The sequence below is a fragment of the Numenius arquata genome, chromosome 2, assembly GCF_964106895.1.
Source record: "Numenius arquata chromosome 2, bNumArq3.hap1.1, whole genome shotgun sequence".
NCBI classification, from domain to species: domain Eukaryota; kingdom Metazoa; phylum Chordata; class Aves; order Charadriiformes; family Scolopacidae; genus Numenius; species Numenius arquata.
This window is the reverse complement of record NC_133577.1, coordinates 21,311,809-21,338,348: the sequence shown is the minus strand read 5'-3', so window position 1 is coordinate 21,338,348 and position 26,540 is coordinate 21,311,809. Positions and strand designations below refer to the sequence as shown.

Below are 26,540 nucleotides of genomic sequence, written 5' to 3'. Positions count from 1 at the left end.
CTTAACTATTCTTTTCTAGCACAAACACTCTGTGTGTGTAAGAATACATGCAACAGCAAGTAAGCCTTTTAGCACATTATTAATCATCAAAACTAAGGATTAGTAAGAAACACATTTGCATTTTATCTCTAATTTTTCCTTTTTTTCCCCCTTCCTTTTTTCCCTTGCAGGCACAGCTGTCTCAGGCTTTAAATGGTGTTTCAGATAAAGCAAAGGAAGCTAAAGAATTTTTGGTTCAGCTGAAAAATTTATTGCAGCAGATCCAGGTAACGGTAGAATATTAGCTGTTTTGATAATACAGTAATCAATAGAACTGAGTGAATAATTTATTTGATGACTTTGTTTCCTGTGCTATTCTCATCTTTCCTGGAATCATCTAACCTTTCTTGAATGTATTTGCCAGGCAAAATTATTCATCAATTAATGCCTGCAAGCCCCTCTTGTCTTCTAGATTGTTTGCTGTTTATTGCAAGAAGCTGATACTCAATACTGGACATCTGAGCTGTGTTGATTAGTATTTGATTGAATCCATTGGTCATGCTTCTGGGCTCCTTCCTGGCTGCAATTGCTTCAATTGGACATGTAGGATCTCATTTTAGCACATTCAAAATTTACTACTTGTTTTTCATCTTGCGTTTTCTAAAAATGTGCTCATTTCTGGAATAAATGCAGTCAACCTGTTTATTAGAGTATTTGTAGGAAGTCAAAAAAAAAAAAAAAAAGAAGAAACAAATGCTGCTAAAGCAATGTAGTCGTTTATTAAGCGGAATGCCTATAATTGCTCAGCTTTGATAGTCAGAAAAGAGCTCATGATGAGTGCAGTAATTGAGGGCACAAACCCAAAATGTAACAAGTCCCATTTTCAACCAAATTTAGACTCATCAGCGCTGGAGGTCAGATGATCCTCAAGGTCCTTGTGACCCTGCAGAGCATGGCTGGAAATGTGCTGCCGGAGTTTGAGCTGCACAGTGCCCAGGATGGGACACTCGTTACCCACAGCAGCGGTGCTCTGCCATGGTGTGTTTTTTGTGGAATACACATCATCTGCTCTACGATATACCCGCTCTGCTGCTTGCTCATCTTCCATCAACAAGCAAGTCTTATTCCTGTTACTAACAGAAAGCCACAGCTTTTGAACTGTACAGTTCAAAAATCTGTATTTGGTTTAGAGTTTAATGAATCAAAATTCCACATAACGCTCCAGATGGTTAATTTGTATCTCAAATGCTGCCCAGGCTCTCGGGTTGCCACAGGGCAGCATAGCTACCTGCCCTCACAGTCTTCTGCAGCCATGTGGGGAAGGGAACAAACCAAGACTGGGAAACTAGTTTAAAAAAAAGCACATCTAACTGTAAGAATCCAGTGCAGAGCCACTGACTGGCACCTGCCTCATACCATGTTTTAGACACAGCGTGAGGTTTCTCTCAGCTGACTTTACCTATTTAAAAGTTATGTAGCTCATCTAACCTAGTCATTTGGGCTTCATTCGTTGTCCAAGGAGAAGGACAGGCATCTCTAGAGAGCAGTTCTTCCTATAGGTATGAAAAGCTATTTTAGGATGGAATAACTCACCCAAAACAGTACTCTATCACCAATCTTTTCTTGAATCACCTAGCTCCATTAAAAATGTATTTTTCCCTCCTGAAACCTAAAGGTGGCCTATTATGACTATGACTATGTTGTAAAATCCTTTAATGTGTTTCAGTAAAATCACTGCCAAATTTCTCTGCATAAGGGAGCTGCAACAATTAGACCAAAAGACCAAGCCATTTCTTTGATGCTGTTCATTGCTTAAAATGCTAGAGGAGAAGTCAGAAGAGGAAATTGGATCCAGAAATCACCCTCTAACATTTGGGCATGTCTGGGCACAAAGCTGGATCTCACCCTCACACGCTGAGCCAGTCTTCAGCGTGAGTCTGAGTGAGGACATCAAATTTCAGCAAACCGAAACAGGAGGACTAATCAGCTGCACATGTATTCCTAAGTAAAACAAGACTAGGGCACAGCTCTGAGACCATCACCCACACCCTTTAACCCTTAATTAGCTCCCTGGCATGGTTTTCTCTCATGGCAAATTGTACTTTTCCCAGGTGATGCTCAAGCAGCGTTTGATGATAGCACATACCAGGGAATACTCCTGGTAGGCAGATTTGGTACAGCCGTGCTATTTGAGGGGAAAGGGTTCAGATGGGTCATGAGCTGATCAGTGCCTTTTGGCATCTGGACCAGAAAAACAGTTCTTGGACTATTATTTGGGGTGGAATAGATGTAGCTTTTGTGTGTAGATTTATACCTAGAACCATGCGTCTCAGATCAGGTTATTTCTAGTAGAAATCTTACAATGGTTGCCACATGCACATACAGACATTTAGCCCTCAGCAAAAATGTCGTTAAAATGTATGTTTACACAAAGGAGTGAGCAATATGTACATTTTATTATCCTGTTTCAATGCACAGCAGACCAGACAGCCATCTGCACTCTTTCTCTCCCCTCTGAGTTTGCCAGAGCTATCAGGAGCTGTGCTTTCATCTTGCCTGGGTCAGTTTGCAAATTCATAATCTACTTTTCTTTTCGCTGCCTTGCAGATCTCTTGTTTCCCCCCTCTTTTTTCCTTCCCTTCTCTTTTCTGAAGTCACTTCTAAATTTCTTGGTCTCTTCTTTTCAGAAACTGCCTGTTCCTCGTTGCCCCTGTTGCTTCCTTGCTCCTCCTTGTTGCTGTCATTATCTGATTTTTCACATTTTCCCATCTGCTGTAGCAATTTCATCCTTTCTCACTTGAAAGAGGCATATCGCCAAACACCCCATTTGATGCGTGAACAGAAAATGAGGAGAGAAATGATGCACTACAGCCATCAACTGATTCAGGCTCCGTATACACAAACCAGGGCTTCAAGAGTAGCTGGATGGAAACGGGCTTAAGGGGGAGTTGGGTGTGAGATAAGCCAGGGTGTGAGATAAGCCGAGGAGGCAGAGATGCAAACAGGAAGAGTCTGAATCAAACCTGTGAACAGTAACTGAGCTGTCTGGTGTCTCTCCGCCCACCCCTCTTGCTGGCAGGTCTAGGACTGCAGCGGGGGCCTCTCAGGGAAGGGCTGCCCTGCATCCCTCAGCTGGAGAATGGGATGCATGGATCACAGTGGGACCAGGGAATACAGTGCTGAACATTTTGCTCTCAAAAGAATGAAGACAAAGCAATGAACAGAAAAGAAGAGAAAAGCATCACCGAAAGAGCTAAGAGATAGTAACGAGTTAGAGGTGCGTGACGGCTTACCATAGAGATGCTTCTCCTTCAGCACATCTTTAAAATCTCACATTTAACACTTTTGTTGTTGGTTTTTTTTTTTTTTTTAATTTGGTTATTTGGGAGGAAAGCTGCTAGGACAACTGAACATCTCCTGGAAAGAGGAGTCTGAACACTTCCTTCTTCCTCTAGTCCTATGAGCAGAGGAAACGAGGTAGAGCATCCCTTTGAATGGGTGCCACAGCATCAGTTCCATGGCCAGAGAAAGCCATCCCCAGGAGGAAGGGCAGCTCAGGACCCTGTAGTACCATCTACTCCGATTTCTACATCTCCAGTGGAATGCTGTGGTAGCAGGGCTTGTTCCCCGTTGATAGGACAGGGGTTTATGATACCCAGGCCCAGTGCAAGGCTCAGTGGGGACAAGTGTTGTATACCTAACATGCCGGCCTCTGCCTAGCAGACACTTTTACCACAATGTGAATAAAAACCTGCCATGTTTGGTTTTGTTTTTTTAAAGCTAATCTAATACATATCTCCACTGTCAAGTGCTAGCTATTTTTAAAAACTACTTGAAGCAATAAACATCTCAGGGCTTTGTACCTGATTCATTTCCTTGTAATAAGCCTGTATACCAGTTCCTGATCCATAATTCTCTTCTAATTGTCATATTGTAAAGCCAGTGTTTTCAAAGTTGTTACAGTGGGATAATTAGAAGAGGTGGGGCAGAACTATCTTATATATATTTATGCACTGCGTATGCTAGGTTTAGATTTTACATCATGTTGTACTACATCTGTTACCTGGAAAGTGCCAGTATATCAGGGTTTTAACTAAGCCCATTTTGTGGCATAGCATCTTACTGTTTCGTTTCATAGTATGCAGCTATAATGAAATCAGAAAGGCAACAGAGATACCGAAGTCTTGAAAAGAAAATCTTTTCTGAATGGAAAACCAGGTAAGAGTGAACAATAGCTTAAGGAGTAAAATATGTTTTCTTTGACGAGTATGACTCTCGCCTTCTTTTAGGAGAATGGGTTGGATTATGAAGCCTGTCTTGTCGCTCAGTGTGATGCCTTGGTTGATGCGTTAACGCGACAAAAGGCAAAACTGCTCACAAAGGTGACCAAAGAACGTGAGCACAAGCTGAAGGTGAGCACAACTCTCATCAGCTGGGTACAGCTGTCAATACTTCCTGTTACTGTGCATTTTGTTAAGTCTCCAGCCCTTTACACTGTGAACGTTCCTAACGACCAAATCTTAAAGTCCATCAGCAGATTCCAGTTCAGCAGGTTGGTGGAACTGTGCTTATACACTTTAAATTAGGCATATATTTCAGCAGTTCATTGAATCCAGCCATCAATGTTTATTTATCTGAGGGTTTCAGGCTGTCTTTGGAGGTGCTTGTCAGTGAAACCTGTGTGATTTGGGTTCTGGAACCTTCCAAATGCAAGAAAGCCCTTCTGCCCAAGTAAAATGTTGGGATTTTGTTGTCTCTTCAAACCTTTGAAATTCAGGCAAGCCACCCCCAGAAATCCATGTGCTTATTCAAAAGATATTAAAGAAATGCAGTAAAGGGGTGTGGGAAAACAAAGCTATAAATGGTTGAACAAGGTGGCAGTCAAGAAATGTTTAAATAGACACATTTCTTGAAACATCAAACTGCTTATGTGATTTTGAGGTATTATAGTGCCAGTAACATTAATAGTATCTAAGACAGAAGGAAAAATTGAAGTGAAAAATCTAACATGACAAACAATGAATAAAATCTACCTGAGATCAGCAATTTAAAAAATCTCATGTTCAACAAGAACCAACATTTAAGACAGCACAGCTAGTCCTGTAGTTTATTCCCATTAGGCTGTTGCACCTCAGGAGTCGTGCTATCGAACACGCTGCTATTAGGCCTAATCTACAGCCACGTGAGAGCAGAATCGGGTCCAAAATGTGGAAAAATGAGATGTATTTTTTTTATTTCTGAATCCCAGCAATGTGTTCTTAAGCTGAACAGGCTTAATGGTGAATTGTGAAAGGAATGGTAGAGTATAATCTGCAAGAAACCACTCCTTCAGTTATCCGCTATAATATTTGCCTTTTAAGTGAAGGATTCTTTAAAAGCTCAGATTTTAGCGAAAGTGTGATTGTAAATGTGAATACTGCAAATGCAGAAACATGTTCTGTGCTCTTTCTGCCCCGAGCAAGCCTGATCTTTGAGCAATTAATCTGCTCTGAAAATTGAGATTCCCTATGCACAACATTTTGCCAAGCTAATTATCAGTATTTACAATACAGAGCAAGTGAGTGTAGCTGATGGAGACATGGCAATGGCCATATGGCAGCTAAATTAAGCATAGCTTCAACACACTCTTCCATTTGTTGTCTCTTCTGAAATAATCTTATACAATAAGATTATACATTCACTGTAAACTAAGGCAGTCATTAGAACTGCTTGTTTTCCAGGTTGTATGGGACCAGATAAATCACTGTACACTGAAGCTACGCCAGTCCACGGGGCTTATGGAGTACTGCCTAGAAGTTATCAAAGAAAATGATCCCTCTGGGTTTTTACAGGTATTTTTCTTTCAGATGTTCTGGGGGGAAAAGAAAAGAAAAGATGTTAAAGTTAAATCTAAAAATGGATGGCTTTGCTAATTAGCCTTTATTACCTCCAAGGCAGGTTCACCTGAACTCCTGTTAGTACTCTCTAAAAGCTCCGATAGCCTGGTGACTGCATGAATGTCCTAGTGGAGACCTAGCGGACCTAGTGGAGACCTAGTGGAGACCTAGAAAGTCCTAGCGGCTTTGAACAGCCGCTCTCCGACCGAGGTGTGGAGTTAGCGGTCACACCACCTCCCTGACTGCTGACGTCTTTCGTCTTGCCAGCCCTTCCTTCTGAGCCAAAAGAGAGATGTTATGCAGTCAATGATAACTTCCTCCAGAGTATTATTTTATTCTCATCCGAGGAACCCAGTACAGGGCCTCACAGAGCTCTATGATCAGTTTGGAAAGGTCTATGACTCAGCAGAGTAGTAATTCTCCCCTTTTTGCTTCTGCCCTTTGCATTACTCTCTCCAAGAGTCCTTTCAACATCTCCCCTGCGAGGAAATCGAGCCTTAAGGGCTTGCGTGTAGCTTTGCTTCACTGGGGTTGTTGCACCTTATAGGGCTACAAGACCCATCTTGTAGCTGGATCCAGGTACCCTCTCTCTGCAAAATATGGCCCAGCCAACAATTGCCTTAATTTGCAGGATATTGTTTCTTAGGTACAAGCTGTGAAAGTGTCTATTGATGAGATAAAACATAAGTTTTCTTATCTGATTAATTATTTTGCCTAATTAATTCTATTACTTTATTAATTATTTTATTTTGCCCTATTAGTTTTGTTGCCTTATTAATTGCCCAAGAGGAAAGGCACATCAAACAAAATGGCTGTGAACAAGGCACACTGCACACATAAATGTATGAGAGTCAGAGGTCTGTCACAGCATCCCTAAAAAACAGGATGAGAATTAGCCAACTTAAACCTATTAGCACTCCAGATTGATTGTTATTGTCACGTCTGGTCTCAAGCAAGAGTTGGGAGTGTGTGGTGTATATTAATCTCAAGACTACATAGATTTTAGCAGGCTGTCGGTTGAAAACTGCAGGACAAATGAAACCTTTACGTCTTATCTATATGCTAGCTAGATACATGCTTCGTTTTTTTTCAGCTTACTTTTCCTATAAGCTTTTGGCTTCATTCTTTGCAGTTACCTTTTATCAAAAAATACTTTTGTTTTTACCTTTTCCTGGTTTATCTAATGATGCTTTCAAGGCAACCAGCAAACACTGAGCCACTGCATTACTTAGAGCAACTACTCCTGCAGTCAAGACGTTGAAACACAGCCAAGGGATCCAGTGTCCCAGTAAGTGACTCCAAGGTTCTAGGAAGGCTATGAGGGGCTCCTCCACTTACTGTACAGACTGATTAGGAGCTGTTGATGCAGGGGCTCAGACAGGAGTGTCTTCCAGTCACAGTAATGAGGAAAAGTATCTGAACTCCTGCAATAAAGAAAAACCCTCTCTGACCTCTCCAGAAGAACATTCTGCTCCCTGTGACCTACAGGAAGCTCACTGGGAGGGACTCCAGATATCCAAATGGCAGCTTCACTGAACTCAAGGACAGTTGAGTTCATTGATTTCCACAGGGCCAGGATTTCCCTTCCAGAAGAGTTCATTGTGATCATCTTAGTCTGACTTTTAGCCTAATTGTCTGTGGGCTGAGCTAGAGCAAAGCTTTAGAATGAAATTAAGTTTTGATGTAATGATAGAAAATCCATCGTATTCTTCGAAAATCTATCTGACAATTTAGCACCCTCACTGTGAGAAATATACAACTTCCTTCTCATTTGATTTTTTTATTCGTTTCAGCTTTGATCCATTGAATCGTCTCTGCTGAATGGAGAGACCCTCTAACATTTGAGCCTCTCTTTGTGTGACTGCTTTTTAAAGAGAAGAGCAAAACTAGGCTGTGCAGATCAGAGAACAGGGTGCAGAAGTGTATGTGGTATTCAGTGGCATGATATATAACATAATCTTAATAGGCTTTATAAATGTGATTTTTCCTTTCCTACCCTAAGATGAGATTTGTTTTGAAAAGACAAGATGAAAGGATGCAACATAAATGGACCTCACCCCAAAAAAGACAGATCCCGTCTCAGCTGTTGTGCTGTTGTATTCCTGCTTCCCTTTTGCTGTATCTCACAGGCATTCTGTCACTTTTAATGTGTGCATCTGCCAATTAATTATAAGCCTGATACTCTCTTTCAGATTTCAGATGCTTTAATCAAGCGTGTTCAGGTATCTCAGGAACAGTGGGTGAAAGGAGCCTTGGAGCCAAAAGTGTCTGCAGAGTTTGACTTGACTCTGGATAGCGAACCTTTACTGCAGTCGATTCACCAGCTGGATTTTATTCAGATGAAATGTAGGGGTGAGCTTTTATGATTTTCTTTTTTTCTGTTTTTCGTGCATGTGTTGAAACAGTGCTGGGAGGGACAGGGGCATAGAGGAAGGAAAGAGGAATGACTTGAAATTGCTGGATAGTTTGAAAGGGTTTTCAAGCAAATTCAGATTATTGGCTATTTCCTAGAAGGGTGTGCTCACCTCACGTGCAGTGACCTGGACACACTCAGACAGAGATACCAGGTGCAGTTGAGGATTTGAAAAGATAAATTCTTCAGAGCAGGGCTATCTATCAGCTTTGAAGATTAAAAAGACATTAGCTGCTTGAAACTTTATGCCATTTTACAGCATTCCTAGATTTAACAAGGTTAATTCAAAATACCAATTAGCCCTATCTTGTCAGGAACAACTGAAGTAGTAAATAAATATTCACACACACATACACATACACTTGAGTAGGAAAAAACCACCTTTGTCTTATATCTGGACTGTGCTGTGAACAATGCCTAGCTTAAAAAAAATATGAGGCAGAGATTCTTAAGGGGAAAGTACCTCCATGGCTATACCCTTCCTTGATTCTAGGTGTCTGAACGATTCTGAGGGACACGCTAAAGGGAAAGGAGGTTAAAAAATATTTTAAAGCAGAAGCTGATGAACAATATATGCCATTGGCAAAAAAAAAAAAAATACTTATGTCATGCACTTGTAATGAGTTTGGTTTGTATGGAGCAGGATGAGAACTGCATCAGAATTAGATAGATCCAGAGACCAGCTAGATTTGAAGGACATTGTGGTCCCTGGGAACGATGCCATTAGCTTCTGTCTCTGGTGATTCAGGCCTTAATTATCCATTTGGGTGACAGGGTAGAGGCTGCCAGAAGTCAATGAATAAGTTAAGGATAATTGTGTCGTGATGCCGGATGTGCTTTTTTTTGACTCCAAGCAAGCATAAGATTTCTGTTCAGTTTATGTGTCCTCTCTGGGCCTAATTCTGAACCTAAGACACCCAAGGTGAAGTAATTAGGGTGTGTAATCTGGCAGATAAAGAATTGGAGAAACAATGGATAAACAGCTAAAGGACAATGTCTGGTCACCAAAAATGGTTTGCATCTTGGCATAAACTGGCTGTGTTAAGGTTACTCATATAACACCTGTGAATGCTCCTTTGAAATATTAACAGCCAGGAAAGCAGACTCAAGAGAGAGAGTATCACTGATGAAACTTCCCTGAATACTGTCTGCAATTGTCTTTTAAAATCAGTTTTTATTTAATGCTGGCCATATTTACTATTAAATATATTTAATACTAATCTCCCACCACTCTCCTTCCTAAACATATAAAGAATTTAGTTAAACTATCCACTTAGATAATTAACCACAGGTCACTTGAGGTGAGAGCAGCTTAGGTATTTGGCTTTTGGACATTCGTCTGGCTTTAAGCTTGAAGACTTAAAGACTTTAATTGAGCCAGATTCACTGGAGCTTTATGAAAGATAGTGCTGTTTGTTGGTGCTCTCATTTATCATACTATCACAGTGAAGCTCTGGTACTGAGCTAGACATGATCTGAGGAGCAGAGAAGAGGACGGGAGTGCTTCTGCCCAAACCTGCTCTGCACAGAGCTTATGAACACCCTTGGGCTTTGCTCCCCAGTTGCATCTTAACAGTTAGACCTCAGGAAGGGCTTTTGCTTGAGCTATCTTGGTCTTGACCAGGGAGTACCAGCTGCATGTCCCATCAGGTTTGTCAGCACAACTAGTGTGACTACGTACATGCCATGCAAAAAATGGTGGAAATGCCATATATCCTGGCCACCATTCCTTCATAAGGGCCTGCATTATTCCTCCTCACACCTCTGTGTGCACAAGCAGTGCAGGCCACTGACTGGACCCAAGCTAACACTTATAAGTATTGAGGATTGTTTAGTATATAGAAGTGTATTTATATTTTCCAGTTTATGACTGCAAATCTATTTACATTTGAACTGCTCAGTCTGACACTTTGGCATTCTCTTTCTGAAATTTACCTTCGTGACCACAACCAGTTTTGCATTATCTTCTCACACACAGTGGTCTTGCATCTAGAAATACAGTTACCACAGAGTAAGCAACTCAGCATTTCAGCAGCAAGCACCCAGACTTACTGGGAACATCACTTTGCTGACTGTGAAGAGAAGCTGGTGTTGCAGGGCGATGTTTTGCTATTTATCATCATCAGGACTTATATATTTCTGAGGCTCCAACTTCACAGAGAAAAATCTATGTGTCTCTTCACATCTGCTCCTTTTTTCCAGTCCTACCTACCCCAGTGCACCAAGAAGTCATCAGTCTTTGCCAAATGTTGGTGTTGAGGAGAGTGTTATTAAGTCACTATCTGATAAGAGTAGGTGCATTAAAGACATCAGAGATGACCTGTAAAGCGAGTTTGGGGAAAACTAGAACAGGGCCAGCGTAGCTTTTCCAACAGCAAGTTGTTTTCTTCCAAAAGCTTTGCAGTGTAAGTTCTGTACTATTGTTATCAATGCTTAGTGCATGACTGAATTTCTTTTTCTTTTTTTTTCAAACTCTGGCCTCATTCAACCTCAGTGAGCTTGCAAGGGTCATTTAGAGTGAAAGCATGCTTGTAAGTAAACATCGATTCACTGTGTTAGACAAAGAATGAAAATGAGAACAAATCACATTACATTTGCTTTGATGATTTGTCCATGTACCTTACCGGTGGACTCTCTATAAGCCCGTATTTAAAGGTAATCTCAATAAATAAAGGTCAGGGTGTGTTTTTTTCCTTTTTACAGACAGAAAAAGCAATTTGGTAACAAAGTAAATGTGCAGAAATGCGATAGTTGCAGAGGCAATGCTTAAGCAGTCGTGTTGACCAAAGGGTCTCACTGATAGACCTTTGGCAAGAATCCCACGCTCCCCAGGCTAGCTGACCTGCTGAGGCACATACACAGCTCTAGTAATCGCTGGCATTTTGAGCTTTCTCTCTATTGCTTTTTCTGAGTGCCTTGGCACAAAATTCCTGTCCTCTTTGATGACTGGCTGAATGTGTACATCACATTTCCTCAGTCCAAGCTATGGGCACAGACAAATATATGTTCCAGGTTTGCTTTGTTCAAACAGCTGGAACTGTCATACAATCTTGGCTTGTTGTAAAACAGATAAAAGGTACAAAATGGGAAAAAATACAGCTACTCTGTACTTTTCTGTACCACATCTGAATACTCACTCATATGCCCCTTCTTGTCAGGGGTGACTCCTTCCCTCTTCTGCAAACCAGTCCATGAAGATTCCCCAGACACATCTCCTGCCACAAATCTTCTCTGCTTCTCCAGCCATGAACTGCACAGCCCTGACAATGAAAGAGTAACTGTTTTATTGTAGGCTTTATCCCTGGTTCTGTCTCGTCTGCGTCATGGACCCAGGTCTTTGCCTGTGGTCATTCCTTCTCTCTCAATAACACTGTAGGGCACTTGCAACAGCAGTGACTCAGGCTATTACAGGGCTCTACTGCAGTTTTGGAGGAGGTCAAGGTATTCATGTTTCTGAGGGTCCCGTTCTTTCACTGCATTTAGTTCTTTAGAAATTAATCTGGGAAGGTGGAAGGCATCATTGCACAACTTTCTTGTCAAGAGGACAAATAACAGACAACATCTTAGAGCAGCCCTACTCTGCCCTGAGAGGAGATTGGCTGTGAGGTGCATTGAGCAATGTGTTTTTGAAACTGCTGCGTTGACAAGAGACATCGGTATCACATTTTTTAGCTAAGTGTGACCTGCATGAAGCACTTTTAAAATAGCAGGACATCATTCAGACTCATTAATAGGTCTTGCTGTGCCAATGCAGTATCATTTCTCCCTTTATATTTTTACTCTTTTCCTTCAAAAACTCCCTAGAGGACTTTAAGTTGAACAAGAAGTGGGACAGCACTGTAATTTAACATCTGAGTCTTCTTTTTTTCTGACAGTTAGCCTATATTTTTCTTCTCTTAGTCCTGTCCCATTGCTCTTCACTATGAAGTATATTCCAGTGTCCCAATTATTCAACTCACTTCGCACTTTCCTATGACTTTTACAAGTGTTCACCTTTTCTTCTCCCAGAGGGAATCTGCGATCAAGGCAAATGTCTGCCCATCCACACCCAGAGGAGGAGGCAGGAGGGCAGGCACAGCGAACATCATCCAGCAAAGCTGCACAGCTGCTTGGTGGGAGCATCTTACCCGTCCCTCAGCTCCTGTAGGTTGTGCAGTTCAAGCCACAGGCTGGCCCAAAGGGAGTAGGAGGCTGATAAGGATTAGTCACAAAAACTTAAATGTCCAGTGACAGAGTAAAGAAGCCCAGGCACTTCCCCATACTACCTGTGACTCTCACACACAGGGCCAAAATTCATGCTACCCCTGGGAAGTGGGAACAACAGCATTTTACCATATGAAAATATATTCTAATCCTAGACAGCATTCCTGTTTCCATAATTAAAAGGGACCTGTAAAACACTTACCCTCCCCTAAAAATTGTGCTCCTTTTTTTCAGCATTGGGCATTACTTGAACAGTCCCTGAAATCCTCCCGTCAGTGTTTCCAGGAGATTTTTGCAGGGGGTTGGAGAGCTTAGTGGTTTATTCAGAGGTGACGGGGTGTTGTCTATTTTGCACTTCATAAACTTCAGGAGTTAGATTTTCATCCAGTTTTGCCAGGGGGAGTCTCAGAAGTGGGGAGGACCCAGTGAATGCCTCCTGAGAGGGTTAACTGGTTAGCTAAAGCAGCAGGAGTGTGGATGGCTGATACAGCGCTATCTTCTCCCAAGCTCATAGATCACTGGAAATATACAGACTAAGAAACACAAACAAACCCCCAGATTTAAAATGGGTCATTTAAAAAATCCCATTACCTCTGAATTACTCATTGTCAGGTTTTGGACTCTTGTAATGTCACATTTCCGTTACTTCTTCAGACACAGTATCTCCTAGAGAAAAATCTGAACTTTCCATGTGAAAAAACAAGCAGGTTTTTATTTATAACATCCTCTGAATCATCCTGAAATATCAAGGAATAGGAACAAGGCTTTTTTTTTTTTTCTTTTTTTTTTTTTTCCCCTCTTTTCACAGAATAACCTTCAAGAGCTAATTTATAAAGCTCTTTTGTTTCAGACCACAGTCATTCTTCTGGGCTACCAACCATCCGTGTTCACTGTGGTGATGGATAGTGCCAGCGGAAAGCCACAGTAGCTTCTGCACTGTTTATCACAAGTGTGATGTTGGCTTTCGTGTCACTTCCAAAGAGGGGGTGAAGCCTTAGCCCTGTCACACAGTAGCATCTACTTTCCCACAGACTGCTCGGTACACAAAACGTGAACAGTCCTCTTTTATCCAGAGAGGTAAAATAGGATGAAAGGAACAGCTCGAGGGCTTAGCTCTCACACAGACAGAGGGAGGAAAATAAACTAGAGGCTCAAAGCAGAGCCCATAAAAGAAGAGCAAACTGACATTGTTAAGATCCAAGTCAATGAATGCTCAGAGCACTCAGCTCCTTGTACGACACGGCCGAGCTCTGCAGAAATGATCCTGAATGGTGAAATTCAGCCTTGGGCAGAAGATCAGGCAGGGTCTATGCATCACTTACATCCCACTTAACCTGTGCGATTTCAACGGTGTGTAAGATACATGCCAGATCTATCCAGAAGACTGAATTTTCACTTTGTAATTTCCAGTAAAGAGTGAATGGTGAGAGTTTAGTTGTGTTTGGCAGAGACAGTGTGGTGGAGGCCTCTATCCCACAGAGGCATGGCTGAATGTTTTACTCTGTTTTTACCTTTAAGATGCTGCTCTGGTCAACAGTCTTTTGGTGTTTCTCGAGTGAGTCACTAAAAAGACATGTTGGTAGATAATTTCTCACCTGTAATTTCCAAGAGGAGAATGCACAAGCAATTTCCTGTGGTGCAGAAGTTCCTTTTGCTACCTGAACCAAGGGATTTGGATAAAATTTGCAAATGAAACAATTGTCTTCAACACTTTTTTTTAGTATGGCAGCCATAAAGATAACATATCCAAAGTAGTTTTGATGAAAATCTGGGGGAGGGGTGGTGTTAGATTAGATTTTTTTTTAAAAAAAACAAACTATTTTGAAGAACAACATGTTTTCCTGTTGTTGGTGGAGTTCAGGCTCTATCTCTCTGCTGTGGCGGGAGGAGTGGCTACTCTGCTGGTTAATAACCCAATTCTTCCTTAATGAGCTGGGCTGCCTGGCAGCATTGCATCTCCTGTGTCGCCTCATGATCTGAGACATCCCCTGCCACTGCTGCTCCCTCTCTTCTTTTGGGGACAGTGGGGGCAAAATGTTCTAGTGTGAGAAAAAGCTCTTCCAGCCAGTGACCCTCGGGAAGGAAACCAGACATGAGGTCCCCAGAGTATAGTTCCTATGCGGCACCAGAAACATGTCCAGATATGTTTCTGTTTATGTATTTAAGCCAAATGATTTGTCTAACTGAGTAACGACATTTTGTTATATCATTTTTACTGCCTTTTGTTCCGAGGAAGGGAACAGACCCTCTTCCTAATGAATATCGACTCCCCTGCAAGGGGAGGGAGGTGGCCGGTCGTCACGCTGCCCGCGGCACAGACTGATGGGGTAGGGCAGAGTTACACTAATCTGTACCCAGTTCCTGTTACAGTGCCACCCGTCCCATTACTGCAGCTGGAGAAGTGTTGCACCAGAAACAACAGTGTGACATTGGCCTGGAGGATGCCACCTTTGAGCCACAACCCAGTGGAGGGTTATATCTTGGAACTTGATGATGGAGATGGTGGCCAATTCCGAGTGAGAATTTCATTCAGCATTTATTTGTGTTTCTTTGTGTATGAGTTTCCTCAGGATATGGATTTGTGTCTGTCTGAGGGTGGGGAGAGGGGGTAGGGAAGATACGGGTTGTCAAAACATCCCTGCTTCCATTATGTGGATGTAGAAAGGCCCAAGTGCAGACGGTGCTTATTGGAAGGATCCCCAGCTTGGGTAGGAAGTTTTGTTGAGGTTATTCCTGGGGCTATGGCAAAGAGGGACTTGCTGAGGTGGAAGGTGGAGTCTCAAGTCACTACTACATCTACAGTGTGGTCCCCCTGCAAAGACACCTGATTTGGATGCCTCTCATTAGAAGATACAGCAATATTGGCAGGGCATTTTGAAGGGGGCACTATGTTTCTGGAAGGTCTCCTCAGTTCCTTGGTCCAAGTATCATATCACATGGGTTTGAAGAGGCTGGTCTCCGCTACTGGAAGTGTGAAAACGTACCTTTGTGAACAGCTGCTGGGAGCTGCTGCTATAGTTAATATTAGTAGGTAAGAGTGTTATTAGTGTGTGATGAATGAGAAGTTAGGAACAAAGTGTTATGAATTTCACTGTCTTGGATAAACCTTGTCAAGTGTTATTCACATCTAAATAAATACTTGTGAATAAACTAGATTTCAGGCTGGTGTGTAGCCAAGCCCATTTGTATGGGGGGTTTTGTAACTGGCAAAGGTTTTAGCATTGCCAGCACTGTCACATCAAGATTTTGGATTGAAAAAGGTACAAAACCATCTCAGTCCTTAAATATCTAGGTTGACAACTTCTCAGGGTAACACTGCTTGCGTGTTAGAAAAACCGTCACTTTTACCCATTGAAAGATTAACTACAGGCTTCTCAGCAATGCTATTTCAATAAGAGTTTGCTGACCCTTTTCATGACAGCTTATGTATCTGAAAGCAGTGACACTGCACTTTGTCAGTGTTCAATGGGTGCATTTAAAGAATGCGTTTTGTCTCCCATCATAGCAGAGACCATCACTCTGAATAAACACAAGCAGTGAACAGTGGTAAAAATATGAAACAGATTAGAAAATGTGAGAGTTGTCCTACAAATACAACTTTTTGCACAGACAACATATGTTATAACATGGAGATAAGTTAAGCTATTCTATTAAAACTCCTCTTTCTCTCCATGAAAGATCATCAGCTAACTCGGGACACAAGAGATTTTGTTATTTGTAGCAGCCACCATGGTAGCAAAGTGGACAAACACATAGCCTGCTGTAAACTTCAGTAATCCCTTTCTTATTCATCACATACTTAATTCACTTTGAGTTCATATCAAAGATCCTTAATCAACAGGACTACTCTTAGGCATATACTTAAGTGTCTAAACTGAACTGGGGCCTGAGTGGTCTGCATTGTCACCGCCTTAGTCTCCTTAGGCCCTTTGCTACCATAAATCTATGGATTTCACAGAATCAGAGAAATCAGAGGTGGAAAGGAACTGTGGCTTTCAACCCACTACCAGGACAGGATTTTTTCCTTTTCTATCATTTTCGGTTGCTTTGTTCAGTTTTCCAACAAACATGAAGTTTCTATGCTTCTTTCAGTTCATCATAGTTTCTATAATCTGACTAATCCTCTTAATTAGTCTGCCTATATGCTCCTCCTCCTGAAATATTTCACATTGAACAAGTGCTCGCTGTTTAATAAATCTTTGCAGACTTTTATGATGTCTCTGTTGTCTAGTTGCTGTTTCAGCATGAGATGCGTGTGATCCTACGTGCTAGGAGATCAATTTCTCCTGGCTCTGTGTTTGCAGGTTTCAAAATTATATTTTAACACAGGCATGAGACAGCTCTTCCAACGGAATAAAACTGTGCTTACTTGGGTTTTTTTTCTTCCACACCCTTCCTTTTTTGGTCCTACATAAATATAAGGAAGGTCACACTGGGTCAGACCTTTGTTGCTGTACCCTTCCAGCTTCATCTTCACCTTAGTGTCTCCCCTGCTAACCATCTTCCTTAATGTCTCCTCTGCTGTGGCCGTCTGTGGTATAACAGCATAACTTCTACATCCTGGGAAGCAATGAGAAGCTGTTCACTTGTAGCTTACATTTAGAAGTCTTAATGTGTGATCACAAGGCACAGAGAAATGGTTAAACTATGTCCCTATTTCTCCTTGTCTTTTTCTTGGAATGTTTAGGAAGTTTATGTTGGCAAGGAGACCCTCTGCACCATCGATGGCCTTCATTTCAACAGTACCTATAATGCAAGAGTCAAAGCTTTCAACTCATCAGGAGTTGGTCCTTACAGCAAGACAGTTATTTTACAGACGTCAGATGGTGAGTTGGGTGTTTGCCAGTTTCTAAGTGAAAAGCTGCAAGTCTTAGTGGCAGGACACTCGCATCTGTTTATACCCACTAATATCTGTGGCACTTACTGGCACGGAGATTTTGGATCATCTGGGAGGAGAGACCAGGGACTGAGCTCTCCTCCTAGCAGTTTTGGGGATCTTCCATTATCAGTAACACTATAGGTTTCAAATCACGTGATTTTATTTGGGTCTAGAAGTCTGGGGTCTAACCAAGATTCTTGTTTGCTTTAGCATACAGAAGCAGTTATGCAACACACGAGATATTTTTGTGCCACTCTGTCTCTACTTCTCCATATATCTTTGGAATTTGCCTTTTTCTTCACTACTTTCTTCTTCAATTTCACAGCAAGGTTTGATAATACAGAGATGGGAATTCATGCTTGTTGCTCTGTAATTACACTTGACATCCATACAGGCATTACAAGAACTTCATCTTCATTAATGATATTATAATGAATTGAGAAGTGCATGCTATTATCACTACCACTTTTATGCTGTGTTGCCAAAATAGGCCAGTATAAAATATTTAAACTTTAAGAGCTTTTTCTGTTTTGGGTTGTTCTTTTTTTTTCCTTTTTTTCTCCTTTTTTTCCCCTTTGATAAGCTGGTGAAGTCAGTCCTAACAAGCACAGACACAGTGGAATTCTATTTCTATTAAAGGCGATCCTGAACCAATTCACCTGTGTGAGCAGTTCCCATATCATGGAGAAGCTGTTGTCTCCTCAGTGACTTCCTTGTTACTGTGTGAGAACAGAAAGTCACTGCCCTTAACATCTTACGTTCAGAGGAACAAGCACAGATAATATAAGGCACTTCTGAGCTGAAAAAGAGTGGGGTACCAGTGCAAAGCAATCTTCTGGAGCTGCCTACAGTAACGAGGAAAGATTGTGTTTATTACCTGAAAGTGCAGTGGGGTCTTTAGGAAGGCAGAATCTTATTCTCCTAATTGAAGTAAAGCAGATGACACTTGAAGGCAGCTCGTTCTGCCATAATCCTGCCTTTCCTTTTCCCCTTCCACAGTGGCGTGGTTCACCTTCGACCCCTCCTCAGCTCACAGAGACATAGTGCTGTCGAATGACAACCAGACTGCCACCTGCAACAGCTATGATGACCGGGTCGTTCTTGGCACAGCAGCCTTCTCCAAGGGCGTGCATTACTGGGAACTGCATGTGGACCGGTATGACAACCATCCAGATCCAGCCTTTGGCATCGCCAGGATTAACGTCGTCAAGGACATGATGCTAGGCAAGGACGACAAGGCATGGGCCATGTATGTTGACAACAACCGCAGCTGGTTCATGCATTGCAATTCTCACACCAATCGGTAAGTGCCTCCTGCGTGTTTTTCTCATTACTGATCCTTTCCTCTCCTTTGCATCAGAGGAAGGGTCTCAGAAAGCCATCTAGTCCATCTCCCTGCTAAATGCAGTTATTTTATTCCTTCTTAAAAATCATTATTGACAGCGATCGCACCTTAGCAATCTGTCTTGGTGTTTGTTATCCTCACTGTTAGCATTTTTTTCCTGAGATCTAACTTAAAAATCCCCTGCTGTGAGTTAAGCTCGTTACTGCATGGCCTATGGCATTAGCAGACAGGAGTGCAGTGCACTGGGATGCAGCATTTCTCTCTCATTGCTGCAGAAGTGCAGGGAGAAAGGTGGCTGATTCTCTTCCTTAGGAGGAATTTCGGCTGTAGGGCTGCACAATAATTATTAGGCAAAGCACTAGTGATCACCTGTTCAAAATGCAGGTGTTTATTGCCAGTCCTGAAAGCTGATTAAAGTAATGCTGTAGGTCACACCTATGGTGATCTGGACACACGGGACTGGTTGGCAGTGAGGGCTAAGTGACAGCTTCCATCCAACTGAGCCATTGTACTGGATAGCTTTGAACCGTGTCTCAACCAGTACAACCAATTTACACAAAGGAGGATTTCAGAATGCCCCTGAGCCATCGTTCACCAAACCCCTCTTTCTCCCACCACTTAGAGGCTCTGTGTGCTCTGAACAACAGAGCGGTGGGGAGACATCTTCTACTGAAGCTACCTCCAGGGCCGAATCACACAGAGACAACGTGTATCAGCATAGATCCATGATCTATGGATCCATGATCCATAGATCAACATAGTTGTGCTGACACAACTGCATGGCTTTCAGCCCTCATGATAGTTACCTCTGCCTAATGCTGGCTGTGTTTTCCTTAACGTGATGCAGGGCTGTGTAGGGGAACTACACAGGGTCAGCTTTGCTTGAAGCTCTCTGAGGTATCACCAGGGCAGAACTGCACTGCTCTCTCCCTGTGTCCCAGGAGAGGGTCAGGCCCTAGCTGAAGGTCGGATGAGTGCTATGGGAATGGAGACCTCTGAGAAGATCTCAGCTGAAGAGTGTGATTCAGGACCCCAAGTCCCTTGCTTATTTTGGAGTATGGTATATTTATATTCATACTTTATCACAGTGGGAGAGTGATGTACAAATAAAGCGACTCACCGAGGATACATAGCAGGTCTGTGGCAGGCAGGAATCAATTTCCATTTAGTTTTCTACTGACTGTTCCAGCAGCTCTTCCACACTTGCTAGCTCAGCTGTTGTTTCTGTTATACCAAATGATTAAAAGAAAGGCTTGCAGTGATTTTTAAAATACTCAAATGCTAATATTATCTCCTTAAAGAGATAAGTTCATGCCAGCATTCACTGTATTCTAAAGCTGGTTGTAATGTCTCCTGTTGAATAGTTGTTTATACTTTAAAGAATACTTGTATTTTAAGTAAGTATACTGCAATTGCTGGGATTTTTTGTTTGAAGCATAGTTTGATCTTGCAGTTCATCACAGACAGGTGGAAGAACCTTGTAGCCAGATCCAAAGCTATTTAAAGTCAATTGGAATATTTTCATTGGCTCCAAAGACCTTAAATGATGTCCTGAATCAATATACAGTAAAATAACATCAGTATAATAAATATAACAAAAAGTTCTCTGTTCCTTTAATATCTTGATTTGCTTTAGGGTGGAAGTAATGTTAAGCTGTATTAATTTTAATGCTCTGTGAAACAGCTTATGTTTTCTGGAAAAAAAGCTGGCAACCATTCTGTGTGCTACTGTCCCAGAAACCTATTTTATGGATTTGGTCCTCAGCATCCTCCTCCCGGCAAGCAACAGACGAGCAAAGCAAAACCTTTTTCTCTGGGAAGCACAATGGAAAACACATCGGATTTCCAATCATCCTGCTTAAACAGGAGAACAAAGTGCTTTCTGTTGATGATAGTTCCCCAGTTTTTACTAGATAAAGCACATAGGCTTTGCAGGCAGATCCAAGGCACAGTTAGACCCGTGGAATAGCCGTTGAAGTGAAGTACACTCGCAAAGGGCATGTAGTCTTATGAAATCACATGCGCTTCAATGAAATTAGGTCTAGGCATTATATTTTTAACCATGACAGTCAAGTAGGTCAGTTTTTTAACTCATTAGCTGTAATAGTCTTGTAGAAAGAGTTATTGCTGCCTAGTTGTTTTTCCCCACTGGAGACATGGGCATGATAGCACAGTGTCACAGTCCAAAGGAAATTTAGAATCATAGAATCGTCCAGGTTGGAAGAGACCCTTGGGATCATCGAGTCCAACCATCTACCCTACTCTACAAAGTTCTCCCCTATACCATATCCCCCAACACCACATCTAAACGTCTCTTAAACACATCCAGGGATGGTGACTCAACCACCTCCCTGGGCAGCCTATTCCAATGCCCGACCACTCTTTCTGTGAAAAATTCTTTCCTAATGTTCAGTCTAAACCTACCCTGTTGGAGCTAATTCTGAATTCTTTACTGACAGCTTTTAGCCTCTCAGATGTTATTGTGTCTTAGTAATCATTTCATCCTTCCTAATCTTCATTAGAAGAAATTAGGGCAATAAATAAATTTATAGTTTTAAGGATAAGCTGAGGTGAAGCTTGAAAGACCTATTCATGGGACCTGTCACGTTTAGAGTACTTTCCTGTTCTTTTCACTCGCAGCATGTGAAATTGGACCTGTCTACATCCTTAAAAACTAGCATGACTTCTGTAATAATGGAAGAAGAGTCATGAAGGGAAGACTCTCACGCTGTCAAAACCAGAGGGGACCTTTGACAATAGGTTGAACAAATATCAGTTAAGAGGGTAGGGATATAGCTTTGTGAGGTACCTTTCAGCTCCTTATTCCTGGAAATAATCAGTTCACACCAGAGATGTTACATGCCCATTGCTAAGAGGCTCTGACGTTCATTACAATAGATCCATTCCTTGACAAAGTTCTCAAGAGCAAGTGCTATAGCCACTGCATGGTTATGTAAAGAAAGATGGAACTCACACTGAAATATTTTATACTGAAGGGTAGTAGGAAGTCAAAATCTAGTGAATTTGGAGTGTAGTCTTAAAGTCCCCTGCAATCAGGAGAGTCTCTTCACTGGCTTCAAAGATTTCAAGACCAGGCTTTCATCACACAAAAATGTTATATTGACTGAAAAATATTGTTCTTGACAACAAACATGGTAAAGTGTTTAACTTACTGTAAAGCTCCTGATTAAAGTACTGTTAATGGAGAGTTAAACTAATTCTTCACTTTATTAAAGTGGTCATAAATTGTTAAGCTTTATTTTTCAATAATAGTGAAACTTACTGCTATTCTTAATTTCTCAAGCCAAACCATGCAGTCCTGTTCTGCACATTGTCCAAGCTGCTGCTGAAAGCATCTTAGAAAAACTGCCTCTGCTGCCACAGGCAGTGGCATTTTTCACAGTAGCCAAATTCCCCTATCTGTACTCCGACCTTCCAGGCTTCCACACAGCACTTCCATGCTCAGGACTTACAATTGCACACAGAAATAAAAATGTGCAAGACTGTGAGAAAAGAGGTGTGAGGACTGGGATTTACTTGAAATAATGAAAGAGTGCTGCCTACCTTCAAAAATGGATTGTCACTTAATGAATGCTAAGTATATACTGAAGAAGTATTGTAAAAAACAGTTGTTCCTTTTACATGGCCTGCAAGTTATTAGGGGCCTCTGGTATAACTGTCACTAAGTAGTTTAGAAAATGCATTACAGTGAAGTAACAGCTCTTTTACATGCTACTGCAGAAGTGTAGCAGGAGAGAGAACATCAGTTTGAGTCTCTTGAGCTAGCTGGCTTTTTTTATTGCAACTAGGGCTTTTTTTAGAAAAATTATCTTGTAATACTGTCTAAATGATGTACGGAAGAGTGAGGAAATACCTTGCATAAGTTTGCTCATGAAACCTTGACTCTTCTGCCTCTCCTCCTAAAGGAAGTGACCATGACAGTCCAAAAAGCACTGGATTCCTCACACTGTGGTTCCCAAGGAAATCATGGGATGCCTGGGAAGAGCAGCTGTTCAGCCTCAGGAAAAGCTCTTCTCCCTGGTGGCAGCACGGCAAATTGTCCTCTGCTTGCCTTTGCCCTGGCTTTGTCCTGCCAGAGCTGGTTGCTCACTGTGGAGAGGTGGTGGCCAACGAATTGGGCAATCTGTCTGCTAAAGGTCTGCAAGACTTTGGACAGCAAGGAATGGAGAAGGTCCCCATCCCTCTGCTCTGGAGAGGCCGCAGCTGGGTCCTGCACTAGCCTCGGCTGCGCTCTGCAAGCAGCATCCATCTCCTCTTCAGCTGGGCTGTCCCCAGGGGCTGCAGAGGAGTCACTCAATGTCACTGCGCAGCACACAGCTAATTAGCCCACAAGAAGCAAATTAGCTTATCATATAGGAAAGGGCAGAATAATCTCAAAAAGGCAAAGTTGCTGTTTCTGTTTCCCTAAGAGAATCAATGTCATTTAAAAGGGTGTCGTAAAATCTATTTTGAAACACTGCAGGATATAAAACGTGGTGCCCTACAATCAAAGCCACTCCTAAACAGAAAAAAAAAAAAGAATGTAATCCATTTGTAAATAGCTCTAGATCATAGTACTGCTGCTTCCCACAATCACATCAGGAGTCTTATGATTGAGTGCTTTTAATAAAACAGTCCAGATTCTGAGATAATGTTTTGTTGGAAAATAATTTACCTTATGATTTTGTACAAGAGCTCAAAGAGAAACCTATTAATACGTATAGGACCAGAAAGCAAATAAAAGGAACCTGAGAACTGTATAGTTTGAAATCTAACACATCTGAGAGCTCAGTTCATGATTCTCAGCTATACTGTTATTGTTTGAAGAGCTTTAAATGGAGAAGTCAGAATAGTATTCTATACTATTAAGCTACGGATAAAACTCCCTTTACCTTCAGAGGAAATGCTATGTGCCACATTTAGTCTAAAGGAAACCAGTTTATGACACCTAGTGGATGAGATGAAAATTTCTTACCCTGCACTGTATTCTTCCTGATCATATTTTGATCCCCTCCCTCCTGCTTTTTTTTTTTTTCCTGTTTTGCCTACCTACTGTGACAAATTTTATGTTAAAATAGCATTAATCTCGTGAATGTTATGTGCCTGAGGGGAGTGCGTGGGACGAAAGACAGCTGCTTCCTTTCCTACTGCAAATTATTTGAAATCTGATTTACCCTGAACAAATTGTGTCAGGCTGTAAATCCATTGCAGAGCCCCCACGATATCAGCAGAGTAGCAGTGCCTGTGGCCAATCTGCATATCTAGTAGGTTTTTTTGCTCAGCGCTCTTTAAAGTAATACTGGGTTTGACTAACCCTCAAATCAAAGTGCGTTAATGTCAAATCGCTCAAGCGTGTAATGGCTGGCCGAGTCTGTCCTGGCAAGCCCTGATACCGTGGTAGCTCTCAGCAGCTGCTCCTGACACAACCAATTATCACGGGTATTGATAACCGTGCCCACACGCTTGAAACAGCTCCCAGTCCTAAAGCTGAGCACCTTGTCAGTCGGGGAGCTACGCTTATCCCTAACCAGCCCCGCCTTCCCTTCCTCCCCAAAACCAGTACCTGCTGTACCTTCCCTGGTCTCTGGAAAGCTGGATCCCCTTAGGGGATGCCAAGGTGGTTACTTGAACTGGAAGTCTGAGTCTTGAGCTGTTAGGAGGCATAATGGTTAGAAATGAACACCTAGGAAAACAGTTTTCTGCTTTTTCATTCCCTGCTGTGCATCACTCCACTATAGCAGGGATGCTCTGAGGAGCTGTGTTTCCAGGACTCCTGTCCCGTGCTCTCAGTACTGACCTGACCTGCTCACCTCCCCATCTCTCATCAGCCGAGGGGACCTGTTAGCTCAAGACCCCATTTTCACCTCTTAGACTGCGGTTGGAGGAGAGATGGACCTAATTTCTCTTTAGGATCCCCCAGTTAAGCTCCCATGAATGTGGTACATATGCTTCAGGTAAAGGTGTTGGACCAGGCATTGCCAAATGCTGTGGGGATAATCGTTTCACAGTGCTGCTCCACTCTCCCTTTGCTTAGTAGGGCTGCTTTGTCCCAGAGAGAGCAGCAGGAGGGTAGTGCTCTGCCTTCACCAACAGTGTAGTCCTTTTGTACCTTAGGACTGAAGGAGGAGTTTCTAAAGGTGCCACCGTTGGGGTTCTCCTGGATCTGAACAAGCACAACCTGACGTTTTACATAAACGGGCAGCAGCAAGGGCCTCCAGCCTTTGAAAACATCGAGGGTGTCTTCATGCCTGCATTGAGCCTCAATCGAAACGTCCAGGTAAGTCTTCTGCAGCTCAGTCCTGCTTACCCTTCTCATCTGAAGGAGTATGTATGCTACCGGCCATCGCTGCTGGGGCCGATAACATCATCTGTAGGTAGTCAGTATGGATAGGGGCTCTTTCCTTCTCAGACTAACACATAGGCTACTAATAACTCTTTTTTGGAAAACTGCATTTGACCTTCTGCCTTGCCTCACACATATGAGGGGTAATGCTGTAAAAACAAGCACAAATACCTGCACACACTAATTCCTACACTTATTTAGATACAATGCTCCACTTGGAAAGCAGCCGTGCTAAGGCTTCCTTTGCCAGTTTGATAAAAAAAACACGAGTATCTTAATTCCTCTTATATCTTATATTTGGAAATTGTTAACATTGGCAAGAGACAGAAACGTGAGCAGCACAGTGGTAAGGAGAGCAAAGACAATGTAGGTCAGAGAATTAGTGCAACAGAGAAGACCCAGTAAACACATCATTCCTGCTCTTTCTGAGTTTTGGAGATTGCTCTCTGTTCTCAAGAGGATCTCCTCTTGGATGAACCCCCTTTAAATATAATGCATTTTGACTTCAAGACCACTGCATATGGTCAGGACATTGTGTAAGGGAGAACCTATGGAAACACCCAGGAGCCTGAGGACTGAAGGAGGTCAGCCAGGACCAATGCAACCAGGGTGGAACATTCATCATTTAAAACACTCAAACTGAAACCGGAAACCTCGCATGGCCTTATTAGTACATGAACATTGATCATTTGTTACTGGTGGCATCCAAATATTTCAAGAAGGTTTCATAGCTTCATTGTGTTTGATGCACCAATGTGGAAGACACAGGCACTTCTCTGGGCACCTCATTGCTATATTCAACACAGATTTTTACTCACAACCTACCTTCAGTTTTAGGTACCTACATCCTTTAAGTACCTGGCTTACATGTCTTACTACAGCTGAGTTAAGGCAGAGCGTGGCCAACAAGGGGACAGGAGGGAAACTCTGAGACTAAGCTTGTGTTCGCTGTTGAATGGTGCTCTGGTATGTCTGTGTGGGAACCGTGTAGAGATGTCAGGTTATAGAAGGAGCACTAAAATGTCCTGTGCTCTGTCCTGCCAGTACAGCAAAGATAAAAGGATTTTCTTGTATTTAGTACATGGACTCCACTGCATGATGCCTGTCCTGAAGTACTTGGGGTCCCTCACGCAAAGACACCATCCACCTTGTGTCTAGCAAGCAGCACTGCTGGAGACCTGCAACTGGTGGCTGGATTTGGGAAGAGATATAGACACCTCGTTTTTAGACGCCAAGGTGTTCAGGAGGGAAGGGGGAAGGATACTTGTTTATTTCAGGGGCTGAATATCATCTCCATTAGTATTCTTGATGACTTAAACCTGGACCTGAAGTCCCACAGCCCTTCCCCTGTCATTTACTTGCTCTTGGCCCTCATGAATGCTTTCTGCTGAGGATGTCCCAGTTTTGAATCTACATGTTATTTCTTCTTTGTGCAGGTGACCTTGCACACGGGACTGGAGGTGCCACAATGTGTAAAACAGCCCAAGTTACCCAACAACTGA

The 26,540-nt window shown here is 42.3% G+C and overlaps 1 protein-coding gene across 3 annotated transcripts in view; it reads left to right on the top strand.

Annotated features, from left to right (window-relative positions):
• TRIM67 (tripartite motif containing 67) overlaps window positions 1-26,540 on the top strand; it is a 33,841-nt gene extending 7,301 nt beyond the window's left edge. For 2 of the 3 annotated variants that reach the window (XM_074164998.1, XM_074164983.1), the window contains 9 exons: window positions 171-266; window positions 4,269-4,391; window positions 5,700-5,810; window positions 8,048-8,207; window positions 14,842-14,987; window positions 17,159-17,297; window positions 18,350-18,653; window positions 24,810-24,972; window positions 26,475-26,540. In XM_074164998.1, coding sequence (XP_074021099.1) covers window positions 171-266; window positions 4,269-4,391; window positions 5,700-5,810; window positions 8,048-8,207; window positions 14,842-14,987; window positions 17,159-17,297; window positions 18,350-18,653; window positions 24,810-24,972; window positions 26,475-26,540 — 1,308 coding nt within the window. The remainder of the gene's footprint in view (window positions 1-170; window positions 267-4,268; window positions 4,392-5,699; window positions 5,811-8,047; window positions 8,208-14,841; window positions 14,988-17,158; window positions 17,298-18,349; window positions 18,654-24,809; window positions 24,973-26,474) is intronic. The other variant, XM_074164990.1, reaches the window with a different exon arrangement.